This window comes from Calonectris borealis, chromosome 21 (genome assembly GCF_964195595.1).
Source record: "Calonectris borealis chromosome 21, bCalBor7.hap1.2, whole genome shotgun sequence".
NCBI lineage: Eukaryota > Metazoa > Chordata > Aves > Procellariiformes > Procellariidae > Calonectris > Calonectris borealis.
Genome location: NC_134332.1, coordinates 2,211,313 through 2,232,133, shown reverse-complemented (window position 1 = coordinate 2,232,133; position 20,821 = coordinate 2,211,313). Strand labels below are relative to the sequence as shown.

At 54.1% G+C, this 20,821-nt stretch overlaps 1 protein-coding gene across 1 annotated transcript; it reads right to left on the bottom strand.

Annotated features, from left to right (window-relative positions):
• Positions 1-355: 355 nt before the first annotated feature.
• Positions 356-20,080, bottom strand: LOC142091565 (uncharacterized). Its single transcript, XM_075170999.1, has 28 exons — positions 17,680-20,080; positions 15,650-15,771; positions 13,222-13,280; positions 12,105-12,255; positions 11,643-11,792; positions 11,189-11,275; positions 10,937-11,065; positions 10,497-10,617; positions 9,753-9,829; positions 9,409-9,498; positions 8,845-9,031; positions 8,546-8,622; positions 8,133-8,219; positions 7,696-7,762; positions 7,382-7,423; positions 6,638-6,726; positions 5,712-5,852; positions 5,585-5,627; positions 5,285-5,404; positions 4,807-4,966; positions 4,076-4,165; positions 3,681-3,730; positions 3,310-3,440; positions 2,845-2,917; positions 2,406-2,504; positions 1,629-1,731; positions 939-1,086; positions 356-745 (listed from the first exon to the last, which is right to left on the bottom strand). Exons 2-28 carry the CDS (start codon positions 15,731-15,733, stop codon positions 671-673), a joined length of 2,730 nt encoding a protein of 909 aa, XP_075027100.1. The 5' UTR covers positions 15,734-15,771; positions 17,680-20,080; the 3' UTR covers positions 356-670.
• Positions 20,081-20,821: the final 741 nt, after the last annotated feature.

Sequence of the window (20,821 nt, the reverse complement as noted above, 5' to 3'; positions counted from 1 at the left end):
GCAGGAGGAGGGGAGGACAGAGCCAACTTCTCCAGCTGCTTTCCTGTTTGAGCTCACTGTAGGCAGAGCTTAAGGCATCACAGATGGAGCCAAACTGTAACGAGCTATGCTGATGTGCTTTAGCGCTGAGGCCCGACTGAAGCTCCAGCCCTTCCTGCTGTTGGGGATGAAGCCTTGGAGCTGAAGGGGGGGCTGGGGGAGTCAGGCTAACTGAGACAGGAGCAGCTTCTCGGCATAAGGACTAAGTTTTGACTTCCTTTAAGTCTGAAGGCCATGTGCCTCCAGAGGCACTGAGCGTGCAGGATCTCTGGACACCCAGTGCCCACCCTCTACAGCAAGACACTCACACACACAATTCAAGGCGACTGAGGTTCCGTACTGCTTTATTCCCCACCCCAGACATCTGAATTACTGAGACGCACTCTACTGCCAGGCTTGTCCCAGCTGGGTCAAGAGGCAGGTCCCAGGCTGGACCACGCAGGCAGGAGGGTGCAGACCTGCTGGTCCCAACAGCAGCCAGACACTTGATTGAGCAGCGCTGCCAGCTTTAGTGACGCTGTGTCTTGGCCCCACCAGGCTCTTGGAGTGATCTGCCCAGCACCCCGCGTTTGAACAGCTGCTGCCCCAAGGCAGTCCTCAGCTGGGGGCAAGGTCAGTGGTTTTCCTTCCCTCAGCTGTCGCTGGGTGTCTTCACCGCCTCATCGATGCGGGGTCTCAGCGCGGACAGAGAGATCAGCAGTGCTTCCTGGAACAGACCCAGGCAGCAGTCAGAACCGCTGCTCTCGGAGGAGCACCAGGCAAGCCAGCCGCTCTTTGCTGAGGTGTCACCGTGGGGAACGACACGCGGGCCACAGGCGTCTCTGCCAGAGGCAGAAAGGCAGCACCGCGCCGTGCACGCAGGCGCCGCGCCCCGCCGCACCATTAGCCACCTGCCCTACCTCCGTCCGGATGGTTCTGCTGCCTTGGCTGGGACAAGTGTTCAGGTAGAAGTCAAACAGGACGCTTGGGTCGGTGACCTCCAGGTTTGGGTCCACATCAACACCAGCTTCCAAGCCCTCAAGACCTCCAAACACGACAAGGGCATGCCTAGGGAGAGACAGGGACAGGGTGAGCGGGGAGACTGGCTCCTACCGCTGGACCAAGGCAGGTGCTACAAGCTTTCCATAGGAGAGCCGCTCATGTGCCTGGATTAAAAATTGGCTTCACATAAACAATTCTCTTATCTGCAAGAAGCAGACTCATTTCTTTTGCTCAGGTATCTGGGTCTGTGTTCAAGCTCCCCTGTGCTGCTGAAGCAGGGAGCTGCGTCCCTTGCTGACAATGCCCAGTGCAGCTGCCTCCCTAACAAAGCCCCACAGCACTCGGCCGCTGCGACAGTCCCCGCTACCAACTCCAGAGAAATAGGAAAGGAATTGGCCTTGTCCTGGGGTACTTCCCCCACTTCTGTCACAGAGGAATGTGCATTGGTGCAAAAGGGAGCAGCAGAGCACAGGAGGGAGCCTGCAGGCAAGTCTTGCACTTGTATCTAGGAGCGTTCCTGCCTGGGAGAACACCAAGGCCGCAGCTCTGCTGCCTGCACCAGGCCTCCCTGGGGGCTCTGAGTGGGGCCAAGCAGGCAGGACACGAACCTGAAGGAGGGGAGAGTGGCCTGGTCCACGGAGCTGCCCCGCTCTGAGGTCCCAATAGAGAGATCGTAGCCTTCCTTGAACGGGCACTCTGAAAAGACAGCACCTGGGAAACAAACACAGTATGGGGTTATCCGTGAGCCCCCCATGCTGCATGCCTCTGGACAGCTGAGCGGTAGCAGCAGCAGGAATTGCTTTTCAGTGCCACTAGTGCATCCGGAGACAGAAGAATGATTCCTCTTTCCTACATAATTCCCTGCTGCAGGAGTCTCTGGCACCCTTCTCAACTGCAGCACCTTCTCCTCAAAGCTCAAACAGGTGCCAGGAGCCATTCCTTGGCTAATGGTTTACAACTGATTGAGGTCCAAGCAGTCAAAAGACTGGAAAAGGATTTTGCAGGGCTCTTGAGCTCAAATGTCACTGCTGGCTTTGATGTGAACGAGTGGGAGGTAGTTACCACGGAAATGGAGAGGTACTGCCTGGAGATGGAGAGCACCAACTCTGGTCTCCTGCTACAATGTGGACATTGGGCGCAACGGTGCGTGGAAGTACAGGGCAGAGTACTGGTGGGTGACTGGGGTGATTCACACCCCTAGCTTTAGCCCTTGAATTTGATTGCCACATGGCTGCTAGCCGCATGCGTAAGCTGCCTTTGAGACAAAAGAGATTTCAAAGAAAGAGATGTTGATGTGTGCTGCAGATGTGCAGCCAGTAGACCTGAAATTGGTGTGCAGTCCAGGCAGAGACATGGCAGAGCAGAGAACCCCTGCAGATACTTACTCAGGCAGGAGGCAAGGCGGACGCTGTAACCCCAGTACAAGCCCGAGACTGTCCGAGGGTGGTGTGAGGACACCACGGTGCCTTTCCGCACTTTAGCTTCTGAAAGGGAAGCAAAGAGATTAACAACCCCCGTGATCTCCTAGTGAGAGCTGGATTTGACCAGCCTACGGCGGTTTCTCCCGGGGCAGGGCACTGACTGGGTGTACAACCAAGAACCGCCCCTTTGAGCGCATCCTGGAAAGCGTGTTTGGGCTGTTTATTGTCGGTCAAAGAGCTGAGAGTTCTTTCCAGTTAACTAGGGAGCTATGGTAAGGGTGTTATTAAAATTGTGTGTGAAGGGAACGCGCAGAGCTGTTGGGTACATTACGTTAGTAATCTGAAGGCTGTCATATGGAAGGACCAACTGAAGCTTTCCGATGCTAACGGAGCAGTGGATTACCTGGCTTCTGGGGTTCCTCCAGGCGCACAGTGACTCGCAGACCGGGGTTCAGCTGTCTGTCGATCTGCACCTCCTGCAGTGACAGTCGCCATCAGCGTCAGACATTCTGGAAGTACTGGGGAAGGTGGGGAAGGAAGGGAACCCTCCGAGGAAGCGGGGCTCTGTTCTGGCCTGGAGCCGGAATGAGGAGCTCTGCGATCAGGGCCCGTGTGGTGCATGCAGTGCAGAGCAGGCTCAGGGTGGCTGGGTCAGCAGTCTGAGACTTATTTTGCTGCTCAAAGGTTTAAATCTAGCAGCGAAGCAATGACGTTCTGGAATGGGCAGGCCCGCCAGGACTCGGGAAGCTACAACCATTAACGAGCCAGAAGGGACAAGATAGCAACAGCATGAAACCCCGTGCCAGCCTGCTATGGCCTTCAGAAACCGCCAGAAAGACAAGGGAGATTGTTTTGGGATCTGACGTACCTTCCTCAACCCACAGTTAACAAAAGAGCCTCTGCCTGGCTTAGTTGGCCGGTCCAACACTACGCCTTCTCGGTACTCTGAATCCTCATCTACCCGCATGTGGTGGGGGCTGTCCAGGGGGTTGAGAAGCCCTAGAACAGCACAGATGAAAGCAACCACTGAGGAGAGGACACAAACTGTGGGAACACAGGTGTAAGTACAACTGCTCTGCTGCCCCCTCCCTCTCCGGTCCAGCGTACCAGGGCACAGCACCTTGCCTGCGCTCTGAAGCGGGGAAAAGTTCTTCAATTCTGGGCATGCCATGCCAAACGAGAGCCAGAGCTCAGGAAGGGGGAGCCAACAGCTTGGGACAGAGACAACTGAATCACTACCTGCAAACTGCAGATCCTCATGTTTTGGAAAAAAGGATTTCCTCAAGTACCTGTTATCAGAGAAGGTTCAAATGTGAAAACAGTTGTTTCTAAGGAATCCAACCCTCAGTTCTACCCCTGTTCTGACTCAAAGGAGCTGAGTACAGAGAAAAGCATGCTTAGCTCCCTCAAGTCCCTGATCTACCTCTAATGTATCATGCAGGTTGTATCCTGCGTTCACTGCTCTTCTTTTCGTTAAAGAGCCTGACATGTGAAACAGTTAGATCCTGTGTTCCTGCATAATTATGCGATACAAACAGAATTTGCCTCCTGCTCCCATAGCCTCTACCATGCGATACCCAGGGTGGTCCGTTCTGTTGCAAATCTGATGCACAGTCTGACCATGGTGGACTTACTGAGGGCACTCTAAGTACTGCAGGATCCGAGCCAGCTGCACGCAAGCCTTGCCTCTCCTCCCAATTCCTTCAAAGTCCCCCTCCACGGTTCTGAAAGGGAAAGAGGGCAGCCTGTGAACTCAGCGTGAGACTGCACAGCCCCAAATGGCCAGGACTCCAGAAGACCAAGCCTTGTTCCTTAATCCAAAAATAGCAGCACCCTCCACCCCTAAGAAATAAATGGGCCGCCTTATAAAAGGGCTACTCCAGAGGTAGAGACTGTTAACAAATCATATTTGGAACTCTCTCTGTAAGCCAAGTCTCTTTTTCAGTTTTGTTTTTGATCTTTGTGTATTGACACAGCCTGGCAGCTGGATGCTGCAGGATTGCGTGGCTTGGCCAGTTAAGACAGATGTAGGTTCAGGTTGAAAAGCTGAAGGTCAGGAATTTGTCTTCCGTAAGGATATAGGCATGCCCTGTCCCTCCACAGCAAGGTTTGAGAGCATAGGAGGACTTGACCTCCTGCTGCTGTGTCATCCCCGTGCCGGGATAAATGATCCCAGTTCCCAGGGCAGTTAAGTCAACATCTTTGCCCAGTGGTATAGGGGTCCCTGTAATCCTGGCATTTGAGAGAGGCTCAAGCATTTGCTTGAGAACACACAGTTCTTTGCTGGTCTCGGCTTAATAAAAGACTGAGGAAACAGAAAGCAGAGAGGAAATGCCTTCTGCAGAACAAGATGGCTCCTCCTTACTTCACATCTTCTCCATCCTCGTCAAACACTACGATCTCATCCACGCAGAAGATGGCACAGGCCCGAGCAATCTGTCCAGCGAGGTACGTCCGCAGCTCCAGAGACTGGGCGTTGTTCAAGATGGAGCCTGGCAGGGCTACGCTCAGCGTGTAGTGACGCCCTGGGGAACAGAGTGCCATCAGGCGAGAGCCACAGCGCGAGCAGCACGCACAGCGTTTCACTGACTGCTTCAACGGCAGTTGTGGTGGGAGAAAAAAAGCAACCTCCGTTTCTTAGATTTTAATCACAGGTTTTCTCTTAAGAAAGGTCTTTCGTGCACTGCTCGCTGCATTGTGTTCGTGCCTGTTTATGCACGTGGATTGACCTGTACCAGACCTGCGAAGCGTCACCTTTCCGATCGATAGCTAAAACTGACTTTTAACGACCAAGTTCCTCCAGTTTCAACCCAGGCCTCCCCACCGCCTCACAGCGGCGTCACCTTTGTCCTCCGTCTGCTCCTCCTGCCGCTCGGCTTGTTTCTCGGCCAGCTCCCGCACCCGCTGTTTCTCCAGTTTCCTCAGGAGCTTCATTTCCTTCCACTTTTTCTTCTCTGCTTTCCCTGGAAGGCAGAACGGCCTCTCGCTTTAAACACCGGGCCGTGGGCCCGGACGCCGGGGTGAGGGCCGCGCCGGGGCACGGAGCGCTCGGGGTCGGCTCCTCCCGGCCCGAGGGCCCCGCCGGGCACCCCCGCGGCTGCGCCCCGGTTTGCCCGCCCGCCCCCGCGGGGGCCCGGCCTTACTTTCCTGCTTCCAGCGCCGCCAGTCCACCCTCCTCTCCTCAGCCTGCGGGAGACAACGACCGTTACCGCCGGGCTCCCCTCAGTGGCCGCCCCCGGTAACCGGCCGCCCCCGGTAACCGGGCCCCACCTGCACGCCTTTGGGCCGCTTCGCCTCGCCGCCGTCCGCCATCTTCCGCTCCGGCCACGCCCCTCCGCAGCGGTGATTGGTCGGAGGGCGCCGGTGCCCGCCCACGGTGGGGGCGGAGGCCGGCGTCACGTGAGCCAATGGCTAGGCAGGGGGCGGGGGCAGTGTTTAAGTCGCTTGCGTGGGCAGTCAAGCTAAGCAGGGGTTGTGCCGTTCTGCGGGAGAATGGGTGACCCAAGGTGGGGGGACGCGGCTGGAGCTCAGCCTCTCCGGGGGGGCTGGGGCCGGCCCTGGGGCGGGTAAAATCCGCACACCCGCACCTGGGTGTCTTTGCACAAGCACTGCGTGCGTGTTGGAGGATGGGGGGGGATGCACCCTGCCCCTTGCGGGGTGTGTCATGGCCTAGAGCAAGAGCCCACACGCGTGGGGATGTTGCAATGAATCTTTATGTTAATAATCTAATCTCACGATCATTTATCTGTTTCGGTGATTGCAGCTTTCCCGGTATTTGCCACGCCGTGGGGGTGCAAAAGGGCCTTCAGCAGCACCCTCCCGCACCCAGCCTGTGCAGGCAGGTGAGACGCGATGCATCTCCCGTGGGCGAAGGCAGGAGGGGGGTGTTTGCCTCCCTCCCGCGGGTGGGTGCAGCTCCAAGGGGTTCGGTACCGCCAGCTGCAGCCTGACCAAAACCTGCAGAGATGCTACCCGCTGGCCTGGGTGAGACGAGCAGCCACCACCGCGGGACGCAACACAGATGTTGCACGGGTGATGGCAGCTCTCCGGGAGAGCTGTGTCAGCCTTATAACCATTACAGAGACATTTACGCTTCAATAATTGCAGTAATTAATCTTCAATAATTTAACTGCCACAAATACTTATCGTACAGTCTGTTGCACATAACTCCTGCATGATTGATGATGCTAGTTTACATTCTTATCCAGGTCGAAATCGAGAATGACGCAAGAATTACCTTTCAAAATGCTTCTCACGTTGCCCCACCAGCCCGGGGGGTGGGAGGCTGCGGGGGCCACCAGCAGCAGGAGCAGCCCAAGGCCGCTGAGCCCTTCCTCCCCAGCCACGGCGGGCGCCTGTCAAAGGCCTGAAGGTTTTGCTTTGCAGCCTGGGCGATGCTGCCGAGCCCTGACAAGGTGCCAGGGGTGGTTTGGGGGGGAGCACAGGGAAAGTTTGGCAATAGCTGGGCTATTTATGAAAGCCTGTTTCCTGGGGGGAGCCAGTTACCGATTCTGCTGTCACCTTCCCCAGAGATGCACAGAAAAAAACGATGGGAAAATCGTTAATTATGGGAAACAGCATTTCACTGCGTTTATAATCTTCAGGATCATAGGAATCCACCTACTGATGGGCACACGTGGGAACGTGGGTGCTGCTGGAAATACCCTGGAGGTATTTAAAAGACGTGTAGATGAGGCCCTCAGGGACATGGTGTAGTGGGCATGGTGGTGTTGGGTTGATGGTTGGACACGATGATCTTAGAGGTCTTTTCCAACCTGTATGATTCTATGATTCTATGATTCTAAATGGTGCCCTGGGGTACAGGAGTGGGGATGTGGAACAGGACAAGCCACAGTAACCCCCCACATAGCCTTAAAGGTAGGTCCTCAAGCACCTTTTCAGAATTTGGTGGTGGAAAAGACCCCAGGAGCCATCCTTACCTTGTGTCTTGTTGGACGCATCCCAGAACCGCTTATCAAAGTCTTTAAACATAAGAAGAAGAAATGTCGAATACTGGCAGCGCATGTGAAGACTCACTTCTTGCAAGGAAAGGTGCAATCGTTTCACAGTGACAGAAAGTGTCCTCCAGACCCTGGGCCTGGCAAATCTCTTACCCGTTTGTCTGACAGAAAACGTGGTTGAAAGCACAAAAATAAGGATGTGTCAAAGTTTGTAGCCAAGCAACGGAAAAGGAAGAAGAGCGGTCGTGGTGGGTGAGGACAAAGGAGAGACTGGTTCTCTCTCCAGTGCGCTCAGGGACTAGTTTTCTCCCGTTTCCATTTTTGCAATATGTCGTTTGCTGCCTTCAGTGTAGCTTCCTCCTAAACAAATACCGCAGGTTCGGTCAGTGGCTTCCAGCGAAATGCCCTTTCCCGTCACTGCAGTCATCATTTACATAAAAATCCCGTTCTCATTCTGGAGCATCGCAAATGCCCTGTGTTCAGTATGACACAGGCAGAGCATCGCTGGGGCATCTTCTGCCTTGACCAAGAAATGTGGGATGCTGACGGGGCAAAGCTTAGGATGGCACCAGCACAGCTCCTGTCCCTGGCTCAGCTCGCGTCTGCGGGAGGGGGTTGGACCGTCTGCAATGCCACGCGCGGGCCCTAACGCCCGAGGCACTCTGCATTTCTCGGCATTCGTCTCATTTACCCCCGTCCTCACCTCCCTTCCTGCTGCCACATATCTCACCTTCGCGAAGCAGAACCGGATGAAATGGTTGTAGTTGTTCTTGTGGGGCCCGCAGTAGAAAGCAGAGAGCGGGATGGCGGCAAGTCCCTGGGAAAGAGAAACACGTGGAGCTGAGGTGGCTGCTCGCGGGCTGGCATGCAGCCTTCCGTGCCCTGGCATGGGTGAAGACGTCCACATATTCCTCACAAGTCTCTCGGGCGGGCTCGTAGGTGCCCTTGGTGCCCTGTCTGCTCACTCTGCTTGAGCTCAGGCTACTGGGGTTGAGGCCAGCTGCTGCCAGATACCCTGGGTACCCCCTGGCCATGAGCTGCCGGAGCCGGCAGCGGGGGGGTGCTGCTGGTTCCCGTGGGCACAGCCAGCAGGGAGAGCACAAACCCAAGACAAACGCAGCGGAAAGGGCCAGAGGCGTTTACCTTGTTCTTGACCATCCACTTTGCAAATCTGGAGTCGTAGGGCTCATCGGAGTCGGGGGCATCAGGGACGTCGGATTCTGCAGAAGAAGCACGGCAGCGTGGAGGTTGGGGCTGCTGCCGGGTGCCCCAGCCAAGCCCCAAACCCATGACCGCTGGGAGCTTGGATGGGGAACACGCCATTGTCCCTCCCTGCTTTGGTGGTGGTTTATGCAGGTTCCCGTCCCCGCTAGTGGTACCGCTCTGAGCTGGCCCCCCTGTGCTCAGCCCTGCCGGAGCAAAACCACAGCTACGTGACTCACTGAACTCGGAGATGTCTGCCACCAAGAAGTAGGTGCCTTCAGGGACGATGGGTTTCATCCCCACAGCATCCAGGCTCTGGACCAGCCAGTCTCTCTTCTGCTGCAGCTCCTTGGGCAGTTGGACGAAGTAGCTGTCTGGTTTGCCATAGCGCTCGAGCTCCCTCTGGAAACCCTGAGCCACGGCCTCCTGCGAGGAGAGAGGAACGCGGTGGGAAGATGGTCAAGGCTTCCTTGAGAACGGAGTCTCTGCTCTGATGCAATTCACAGGTGACTATGGAGCAGGAGGTGATTTCTCACCGCACCAAGCCAAGTGCTCTGCCTCCAGCCCCTCCAGATGGCCCCTTGGATTTGTCAATGCAAAATAAGGAATATACCCCAGGAGGCTGGACTCTCCCCTTCCTCTCAGGCATGGGGCAACTGCAGGGAGAGGGGAAGGAGCCTCTCCAGGGCACCACACATCACCCTGTCTGTGCCTTTCAGGTCAGCCGTGGGCAGAAGGACCCTCTCTCACCCCTGCTTTGGGGGTTTGGGAATTGCAGGGCCAGCTGCAGGGAGCCGCCTTACCTGGGCAACCGTGGCGCAGTGGTACACGGAGTTTTGGTGCATGGTACGGAGGTGCCGCAGCAGCCGGTTGGGTCCCACGGTCCAGCCCACCTGTGGCCGGGAGAGGAGGAGGAAGGTGGTAAGTCTCTGGGTACCTGCTCGGGCTCCCCTTTATTTGCCTGGGCTGGCTTCATTGTATTTTCCAGACAGAGCTATCATAAAGCAGCTTTGGTACTTTGGTACTGACTCAAAGCTGAGTGTGTGGCAGCGGTGTCCCCAGTGCTGTGCTATGGCAATGGGACCCATGCCCTGGAGCAAAGGGACGGGGACAGGGTGACAACAAGGTGCCACACAGGGGAATTCACCTTCCATCCAGTGGCACTGAAGGTTTTCCCAGCGCTCCCGATGATCACCGTGCGGTCCCACATCCCGTGCAAGCTGGCTGGCAACAAAACAAAAGAGAAACAATGACGGCAGAGCTCAGCGCGCTCGATTCCGGGCTGCATGAATGACGTGGTGGGAGCTCTTTGCCCACCGTAACCCGTGGTGGCCTCTTGTGTTCACAGCATATCTTTCACGTGGATGAGCCTCAAAGCACATCCCAAGCAGGCAGCCAGGTTTCTCAAGAGCATCTCTTTGTAATTAAGTGTTTTCATACGCATGCACCCAGCCCCAGGGGTTCCCAGAGGTGCCAAGCACCTTCACCCTGCAACAAGGTGATGGCATGTTACTGCAGCAGGAGGAACAGGCCTCTGAGCTCATGTTGAAATGAATGTCCCAAAGCTAGAGACACCCAGAAAACTGTGGGTTTACACAGTATGGGAAAAAAATTCAGTTTCGGTGGAACCAAAGGGCTCTTTGCTCTGGATCTCACGCTGTGAAGCCAGCGCTGTGTTTCCTCTGACTAGCTCTGGAAGTCAGGGCTCCAGTTTAAGTCCTGATTTGGGGGCTGAGACTGAAGTGCAGCAAAATACCTCTAATGGGGATACATGTCTGGTAGAGCTGTGCATGCAAGCAGCCCGGGGGACCCCAGCTAAATCACCGGTTCCTCCCCTGAAGGTGCTGTACCCGGAGAAGACCCCCAGGCTCAGCCGAGCCATTCTCCGTACCGATGCGGATGTGCTCCTTCCCGTCGTAGACCAGCCACTCGTACACTTCGTCGCTGATGCACAGGATGTCATGCTTGACACACAGGTCTGCAATGAGCTCCAGCTCCCCTCGGCTGAACACCTGCAGCAGGCAGGGAGTGGAGCTGAGATGCATTTCTGGACCCCTTTCTGTGAAGGCTGAGCACCCTGCCTGCACCATCTCCCAAGCCAGGGTGGGCAGGAGATGGCTGCGATGGTCTAGCTGGGCAAAGCCACTGCTGGCACAAACGAGCAGGCTTAAAAACACCAGAAGAGTGCACGCAGCGTGCAGAACTCCTACAACGCCCATTTCCCTTGTGTGCAAGGATGGTCGGGTCACTGCTGCACTGCAGATGTGGCTGGGTGAGCTGTAGCACCCCAACCGCTTTCTCTGGCCTTGCCGTGGCTGGCCCTGGCGTTACCTTGCCCAGAGGGTTGTTGGGAGAGTTCAGGACGATGGCTTTTGTCCGTTCGCTGAATTTAGAAGCCAGTTCAGCCGGGTCCAGCTGCCAGTCTGCACTAGACATCAATTTTCCATCTTTTGGAGCTTTCTAGAGAGAACAGAGGGGAATCTCGGCTTGCTTTGCTACTGCTGCACTTTGCTTACCACTGACCTCTTCGCTCGCTTCGCCATGACTCTCCCCTCCTCGATGACTTTGTTCCAACCCACTCACCGGTCTCAGCGGGACAAACACGGGCGTCCCACCAGCCATTTTCACCATCGGCTCATAGCAGTCAAAGAAGGGCTCAATGATTATCACCTGGAAGAAAGGGACATGTCAGCACGCTCCTGGCCCTGCTCAGACCTTCCCCAATGGGTGCAGTGAGCAATGGGAGGGACAGGAAATTTTAATCCCTGAATTACTGCAGTGGAGAACCTGCATTGCCAGTGGGCAGTGTCAGGGAAGAACAACATCACTCAGGGCAAAAGGGTTATTTTGGCTTACGCAGAAATGAGACAGCGCCCTGCAACAGAGAGTTTTTTCCTTTGGAAGCTCAAATATTGGAGAATGGGGATAAAACCTTTTCTGCTCTGCAGAAGGTCTATGTAAACCTACCCCTGGCAGACCCAGGAAGGGCTCTCCTGGGGAAAGGCTGCCTGGGCAACAAGCCCAAATCTTGGGTTACCTCATCGCCTTCATCCACGAAAGCCTGGAAGCAGCAGAAAAGGGCCTGGTATGCCCCCACAGTCACCATCACATCGGTCATAGGGTCCAGGTCTCGTCCAAGCAGCTTCCCAAAAAACTGGGCTAGGATCTTCACCAGAGGTGGGTGGCCCTGTGGGATGAGAGGAGGGTTGGGATTTGGGTTGCAGAAGCCTCCTAACACACGGATGAGCCCTTGGAAGGGGCCTGGGCAGCCAAGCGCCCTGTGACCGAGCGTGCGGGGCATTTTGCAGCCCAGCTGCTTCAAACGCCCCGGTAAAGCAGGGTGTTACAGCCCCGGGCGCGGGGGGGCTGGGCTGAGGCTGGATGCATGTTTTGCCTCCTGTGGTTTGCCCTGTTTATTGCTGCCCGATGAGCCCCGAAGCGGCCAAGGCTAACGGGGAGCGAGGGGGGTATTGCCGAGGAGGGGCGTCTGTCCACGCACGAAGGCACGGGTGTACTGGTGCAGCATCTGGTTCTCCCCGCTGAGGGCTCCCACGAATGCCTCCTTCAGAAAGTCCGGTGGGGGGAAGTCGGGGAAGCCCTGGCCCAGGTTCACTGTGGAGTAGGTGGCAGCCAGTTTTACAAACTCCACCCTGGAGAGAAGAAAGGGAGAGAAAGACAAGCATTTACACAGGGTCTGGGCAGCGCGCTGGCACCGGCTCCACTTGCCAGCATCCCTTTGGAAGTGAGCAAGGTTGGTGTCCCTCCTGCGGAGCCATCCCGCTGCTCACAGGTGGACAGGACCAAGCAGGGTCATTTCAGATCCGTTTCAATTAAAACAAGGATGAGCCACGATTGCACTGGGGGGTGGTTTTAATTTGTTCTCAAAGGAAACAGCCGTTGTGCTGTCTGTGTGTGCGGTCGCAGTTGAAGCCACACACCGCTTCTGATCAGACCTGACCGAGCAGGAGAGGTCTCGGAGGTTTTCAAGCTCATACCAGTTCTGCAAAATTTAGCAACTAGACACCGTGATGGCCTCTGCAGAGGGAAAGGCAAGCGGAACTCAGCGCTTGTCTCACCCAAACTGCGACTCATCAGCAGTCTGTAGCTTGAAACCAGGCACAGCAGGGCTTTGGGGAAAGCCCATTTAAATATCTTCTTCAAGCACACAGTTTTCCAATGCCATACTGTGCCTGGCAGGCCGGGAATGCCATTTGCAGCATCCCTTCGAATGCCTCTCTGCTTGCAGTGCCCTAGGGTGGGCTTGAAGCAGACGCCAGGCTGCAGCCAGTGTGCTGCAACCGCTTGGCTCAGATTTGGGTGCTGCGGGGATCATTCGGGCGGATGGAGTACAACGCACTACAAGGTGATCCCGCCTGCCTTCCCGCAGGATGGTGTGGGACACCTGATATGGCATAAGGTGTGAGCAGCAGGTACAGAACTGAGCCAGGGTAAAGTCTCCCAGGACAAACTTGCCCTGATGTGCTTCCCGAACAAATGCAAAGCAGCTGAGGGAGACTGCTGCTCTGTGCTGTGTGGCTGCGGCGGTTTCTACCTGGCGTTAGGCTGCCTAAAACCACATCTACCACCCGGGTAAACCAGATAATCTCTTAACTCACCAGATATTCTTATCTATTCCCTCCAGCCTCCGAGCTTGCACTGGCCTTGACATTTTTGCCTGCAAAGAGAGAGAAAGAAAGTGACTTTAAAGCTTTTACTAATGGCAATGGGCCCACGAGCAAAGGGGACGTGGCCTCCCCAGGTATGTTTTTCCCAAGAGAAGGTGTGCCCTTTAGTATTGCTTCATGGGTTGTTGCTGACCGACCTCAGAGCAGTAACGCTGTTGCAGTGGTTTCTGGAAAAAGCTTCACACACTTTTTGTGAAAGATCAAACAGACAAGAGCTGGCAGAGGAGGATGTTTCATTTACAAGTTTCAACAAGAATTGAGAAAACAGATGAACGAAAGAAGCGTGTGTACGCTCACTGGGGAGCTGGCAATGCCGTAAACCTCATTTTCAGTTGGAATAAATCATGGGGTCAAATGAGCTCAGCCAAGCCAATGACCCCAGACCTCAGGCTTTTGCCTTCCCTAGCCTCTCTTGTCCTCCATCGGAAGGACCTCCTTGTTCTCTACAGGCCACAAAATATCCCCTTTTCCTAGAAGAAAAAAACTTCTTTAGTCCACGCTGCTCTAAGGAGCAGCAGAAGTAGTATTCGCTCCTTTGTCCTACTGGAGCCCTTGGTGAAGGGAGTTGCTCTAGATCCTGAACAAAACACTGGTTTCTGCACCTAAAGTTCATGGCAAAACCAGGCAGCAACCGGGTAAAGGCACGAGGGGAGCACAGCACACAGGTCAGTCCGGTGTGTGGAGACACCAAGGTCCCATTCGCCTGACTGATATCTAATTTCCACGTCATGGCTGGGAGGTGGGAAGAAGGACAGTAGGAAATACTGAGAGCAAAAACCTCCTTCCAGTTGGATACGCTCAGTGGGAGCACATCAGATGCGCTTGATGGGGAATTTATCACGAGGATGATGAAAAGCGGCAGAGGCAGAATTTAATAACTCAACAGTGCGGGGAAAAGGTAACCAGACAGCGAAGGGACTGGAAACCAGAGACAAACGATGCTCAATGCACCAAGAAAAGCCACCGTGGGGAAGTGAGGAGGGTGTCCCTGAAGCAATGAGCCAAGAAAATGATTGTCACCACGGCAAATAAAACACATTTGCACAGGGACGAGGAGGGCTGCGATATGAGACGCAGAGCTGGGATGTGAGGGGACAGGGTCTGTGCTCTGCCGTGCCGGGATGGGGGGGGGATAGCAGGTCAGCCCCCTCCCCAGGCTCGGCTGCAGCGGTAACCCCCCACTTACCTGCCCACCTCTGCTGTTCCCGGAGGGCTGCACCAGCATTTGAAAAGTGCCCCAACGATATTTTATGTTGAGGTCTTTGGATTTTTATACAGCTTCAGCCCTCACTAGGGATCTTTGCAAATAACTTACTGAGGAGCCCGGTGTTTCAGAGGGCACCGGGTGGACTCTGCGCTTCCCCCGTGGTGCCGGGCAGGCAGCCAAGGGCGAGCAGAAGTCGCTGCCTCCCCGGGTCTAGGGGAGCCCCACTCCTCTCCCCCAGCCCCCTGCTTTGCTCTTTCTGCACAAGCTCATGGATATTACGGTCAGCAAGACCCTAGCTGATTTTTGTAGGAGTAGAAGGATTTGTGGCTTGGGAAGTAAAAGATAGCTGGAGGTGAAATATTAACAGCTCCAGTGCTGTCCTCCTGCGGTGGGGCTGCTGCTGGCCGCAGTTCAGAGAATTTAACAGCATCGGCAAGTGTGATGGGGTCAGGGGGAAGAAGGTGCTTTAAGCCTAGAAATTCCCAGTTCTGAGGAAGGGCCTTGTCTGCTCCAGCCCTTTCAGGAAGCGAAATGACAAATACTTTTTTCTTTTGACGTCCTCCCCATCCCATCCCCAGCCTGCGTGATGTTGCCATGTGCGGCTGCCCATCAGGCTGGAGAGCAGCACAGGCTTGGGGCCACGCAGCCCCCAAATCCGTTTCAGCCTGTTCTGCTCCCCAAACCGAACGATGTCTTTCTCCAGTTGCAATTTGCCTGGCAGCCAGACAGAATGGTTGAGTGCAAATGTGGAAGACTTAGCGGCCACAACCTTCCACCACTGACTCCCTGCCGCATGCGATTTCCTCGCTCTGCGTGTTTGTATTTCTAAGAGGGATGCTGATATTTCCCAAGTACTTCGCAACCCGAGAGGCTTTAGCAGAAGACACCATTAGATGAGGCAACCCCACAAACAGTGAGCTTTCTTCTGTATGAAGAATATTCTCTTGCTTATGAGATGTTCCCTTTAAACAGGCTACCTGGAAATAAGCGTGTACAGAGATCGCACCAGTGTGGCTTTTCCTGACGTGCCCTATCTGCCGCCGCTGCCAAGGCTAGATCCTGGGCAGTCAGCTCCCCTGGGCTCCACACCGCCGCAGCCTGAGCCAGGGACCAGGCTGCCGGCCAGAAACAGTCACGCTGGGCATTCAATACCTCGCCGGAGTACGAGCTATATCCAGCACCGCTCTTCCTCTCCAGCAAGAAGTGACGCAGAGACGGTCCCGCTCTCCTGAGCATGCCACGGCTCCTGCTGTCTCAGTCCTGCGGGCACGGACCTGCATTTCCCGCGGACACAAAGCAGAGGGGTGAGATAATTGCACCACAGCTGCAGGGGCAAAGCAAATGCTCCGTGTACCTGGGGACGCAGCGCAGGTCCAGACCCAAAGCTGTGGTTATTCTGCCACAGAAAGGAAAAAGGGGAAGGAGCCGCTTTGTGTGTTGTCACTGCAATGTCAAACAGTGCCAGGACTGTACTTTGTGCCCGTGACACACACAAAGTCAGGATCACAAGGGCAACCATGGCTTATGCCTCCTCTCTCTCCCCAATTCCAGGCTCCCCCCACTTTCCTCTGCCCTCGGGGGAGCAGTACGGACACCAGTGAGAGGGCATCCTTTGGAATTCGGTATTCAGCATCAGCTTCCCATGCAGTTTCATTGATCCCAGGTATCTCTTCCTCTGCCCTTCCTCCCCTGCAGCACCTCCACCTTCCTCGCTGATGGGGCTGTGCCTTGGCGGGGCTGCTGGGGCACCCAGCCTCTTCGGGCTGGCAAGTGAAACAAGGGGCCTTAGGGATGTGCGCTGGGCAAACCTACCCCGCACAAACCCACTCCTTCCTCTTCCTTCCTGTTCTTAAGGTTACAAAAAACAAAATCAAAGCAAGAGTGCTGCTATTTTTGAGAATCTCTGGCCTCTCAGCTGCTGCAACTCCAGGCTGTTTAGTCACAAGTTTTATTCTGATTAACAAGATGTCAGCTTCCATTTCCAAAGTGATTTTGGTGTTTACTTTTCCTTCAAGGGCGCAAACAAATTAATTTCTGTGCCTGATGCAGCCTGTTCCTTCACCTCAGGTCCCCTCAACTATTCTACAGCATTGCTTAAACATGCAGTATTTAAGCTAAAATAAATTAATATATTTTTAGGTACTTGAGATAAAAGCGGTGAGTCTGGAGGATGCATGCACCTTTATTTTGACCAGCCATGGATTAATTTACCCAGCTGCCAAAAAATAAAACAAGCTTGAAGCTGGCCAGCCCGCAGGTAAGTTGTCAGCACTGCTAGATGCACTTGCCATCCTTACATGCACGATGTGAGTCCCCGCTGTTTGCATTTTGTATTATTTCTAACAGAAGTGCAAAGCGGCTGCCAGCTGAGACCAGCAGGGTTTTAGATCTCTTTGCCCAGCTGGGAAAAAACAGCACAATTTATGGAAAAACAGGAATCCACAGCATAATATTGCTTGGGACTGCAAAATACCCACCTTGTCCCTGTGCGTGGGACAGCTGCATGTCGGGGACGGGTGCTGAGGTGTGGGGGGACACTGCTTTGAGATGCAAAGCAAATGAGTACTGGAATGTCACCCTGCAGGTGACAAAACGAAAGTGTGGCAGTAAAAAGGGCTTCCTGGATTACAGAAAACTACAGAGCTGGTGTAAGAGCTGTACGCTGGGAGCAGCACCCTGACCCCGGTACGCAAGGCTCCTGCAAAGGGCTAGAGGCAGCCCTGGACAATGTTTTGGAGCGGAGTCAGGGAGTCAAAAAGCCTGGGAAAGGCTCAGGGAGCCTCTCCCCTGATGTTTCAGGCTGTACGTACGCTCCCTGCAAGGCAGCCGGGGCACCTCTCGCCCTGGCGGGGTGCACAGGGTGGAGCAGGATTTCGGAGGTGACAGCTGGAAGGTCACCGTGGGGACCGGTCACTCACCACCTCCTGCCCTCCAGCCCGCGGGCACCAGCCGTCTCCTCCGTCCTGGTGCTCCCCAAGCACCTCCACGGCGCTGGCCAGCCTGGCTGCTTGCAGGTGTACCCGAAAGGCTTTGGGGACGAGGGTCCCCCTGAACCCGTCACACCGTGGGGTGCAATGCCACAGCGGGAGCAGGGGCGAATGCAGCAGCAACAGCCAGCAAGCGCACACACGTAGGCGCAAGGCAGCTCCCAGAAGGGATGGTGGGGGGTAAAACCGACTTACATCAAGCTGGACCACGCTGCCTTACGCTGCGAAAGTCTGGCACAACCGCCCAGGCTGCATTTGCACACATGCCGCTCTCTCCCTGTCTCTGAAATGCTTCATCTGCAGCTGGGACTTCCTGGGAGGAGTCGGAGAGGCTGCAGGAAGGCAGGAGTCGAGCTACAACACTGATGGGGAAAATCGTACCGGGGAACTGGAGATCTCAGGTCGCTCTCTAAGGCACCAGGGTGAGGGAGGAGAGGGCTTTTGGGAGCAGGTTCCTTCCTCCTGGACGCTTGGAGCCAGAGCTGCCAAAAGATTTTGGCTGCCTGGGAAAATATCTCAGCATATTGTTCAGATGGAGGCTCATACCAGCATAATTATAGCGGGATAATTTTTGTGGTATGACTATAATTACTTTGGCATGGCAATGGCAGGGAATTTCCCTTTGAGTGAAGCCTTCAGTCATTTTGAAAAATGAATTTTTAAGTCAGTCAGACACTCTCAAAAATTTCACCCTGCAGGCTTAATATTATTAGAGAAGAGAATGGATCACAGGTACAGAAGGTGAAGGCATCAGCGTTAGATTCATCAGAGGATAATGACCAACTGTCCATGATACAACCTAAAGCAGGATCCTGCAGCATCGTCCGACCCCTGGGCTGTGGATGGGCAGGGAGACGGATAGCAGCCTCAGAGGGGGATTTCAGTGCACGGATGCAGGAGCTGAACTCCCCATCCGTCGTTTGAGAGGTGACAATTGCTCAAGTGAGGTGTAGAGAGCAAATTGCCTCTCTCTCAGCTTCCCTCTTCCTTTTGTGATGAGGCTTTACATGCACCGATGAATCAGGTCGTGTAGCTCTCCTGAGTGAGTAATTACTGTCTCCCTTTCACAGAAGGAAAAAGTGAGCCACAGGGAAAGGAAGCGGCTGACGTCCTCTGTGCCAAAGGTTCCTAAATCCTAACCTGACGTCCGGCCGCTGGGCTCACAGCATCCCTGCCATGACTAAGCCGGAGGGAGGGTCAGTGCAGGCAGATGCAAACTCTTTGTTTTCTAGACTTCTGTTTAACTCAAACATGGAAACAAACAGATGGAAGGAAAACTTGTGTTTGCTTCCATAAGAATGTACATGGCACGTCCTGAGCCATCTAATAGCTCAACGCTGTTTTCTCCTCTCCCTCCTGCTGCCTTCTCTACACTTTCTTTGCCCCCTCCCCTGCCAGCCTTGCACCTTCCCTGGTTGTTGTTTGCCCCTGAGCTGAGCTGACTTGATTAGCTAAATCAGCAAAAAGCCAACCTGGCAGAAAAGAGGAGAGTTTTCTGTAAGGTCCGTGAGTTGAACTGGCTCAGGGCAGGGTGGGTGTGAGTGCTAAAGGCACTGCAAGGAAATAGAGATCTGGGTAGGGATCAGAGCAGAGAGGAGTGGGGAGAAGAAGCGATGGACAAGAGCATGAGCCCCCACCTTCTTTGGCAGGATTTGGCCTTTATATTGGTTCAACAGTACATGTGACGTCACCTTAATGTCCTCTTGACATTTAGCAGAAATTGGTGGATAATATGCATGTGGCCAGAGAGGAGAAGGACACTATCTGACCTTCTTGGAGTTTGTACTGTAAAACTCAAGGAAAATTAGGACCCTCTCTTTCTTCAGGTCATTTTATTTAACAAGTGCGTCTAGACATGAACAATACTTCTTAATGATGTTTTTTAAAACAATCTAGCTATTGCACTGGTGAGTCTCTACGACACTGTCCCCCGGCAGGTGGGATCATAGCTCCTCTGGTACAGGTCCTGTGCTATGGCTACAGGAGGATGTTAAGACCTATAATGTTCCTAGAAAGCCACAGATACGCTTATTTTACTACAGCAGTGATCACTGGTGTATACAAGTTAAAATTGGCTGCACTTAACCACTCAGAACTGCCTCTTGTACACTAATGAAATTATAATGAATGCCTTTGAACCATCCTTTATGAATTTTTAAAAAAATGATGCTGCCCAGTGTCCTCCAATGAGTCAGCCAAATGAAAATAACCATTAGTGAATCAGCCTGCTTTTTTCAGGTACCACAAAATTACTGTTGGATATATCCTCGTAACACACCAGTGTTACTATTCCTGCTGCGAGGAAACAAACGCTGTATTTTTCAGTGGCCTTCGTTCAGTGAGCTGTTGCTAGAGAAATGGGACAGGGTTTTCAAAATATTCCACTTTAGAAATGTCACATAGGTTGGTTCTTAAGCAAAAAGTGGTAAAAGCTGCAATTTAAATTATTTTCATTCTCTTATTGTTAACTAGCCTTAAATGTTGATACTAGTTGTATCCACTATTTTTTATTTGAGGCATCCAGCGAGACGTCCACCAGATTTTCTCCACCGATCTGGACCATGTGCCCCGGTCCCTAAATACGGATGATGTCTGCGGCCTCGTTATTGCTCGGTGATTTGAAGGACGGGAACCGGGTGAGCATCAGAGTTTTGCGCTGGCGTGGGTGTGTGAGAGCAGGACTGGGTGGTGGGGCCTGGGCTACGCACCATCCCCCCTCCTGCACAGGGCACAGCCACAGACTGAGGCAGATGAAGCTGATTTTAACCATTTAGGAGCTAAGGGAAGGGTTTAATGTCACCTGAGAGGAGGTAGGATCCCGACAAAGAAAGACGCAGCCTCCTTTTTGTCTGTAAGCCTGGAGGTGACGCACAGCACGTCCAGACAGAGGAGCGGCCGCGCCTCTGAGGGCTCCGCATGGCTTGAACCACGCCGAGGGGCTAAAACTGAAACAACGTGATGTCAGAGCATGGCAACTATCATTTTTTACCTCTCTGTGTTTTCACAGCAGCGACACCAGTCTGAATCAGGTCCTGAAGCTGTCCTGGGCAGGCCTGGCTTCCCTCCCTGTTCTTCCTGAGGGACAGAAGCTGCCGTCTCTCAGTGCCGCAGGCTGTGAGGCCGAGTTGCTGTACACAGAATTACATTAAATGAGATAATGACAGAAGGCTTGATCATGGTTGGGTCATAAACCTTAATAAAGAGGTAAATATTTTTTTTTTTTTTTGACCAAAAGAATCAGTTCTGGATTCCAAAGTCCTGCTGTCCTGCCACAGCAGGTGACGGCACTCAGCTCTTCACCTTCCCCTTCGCCTGCCCAGCGCTGAGGCTGGATTGT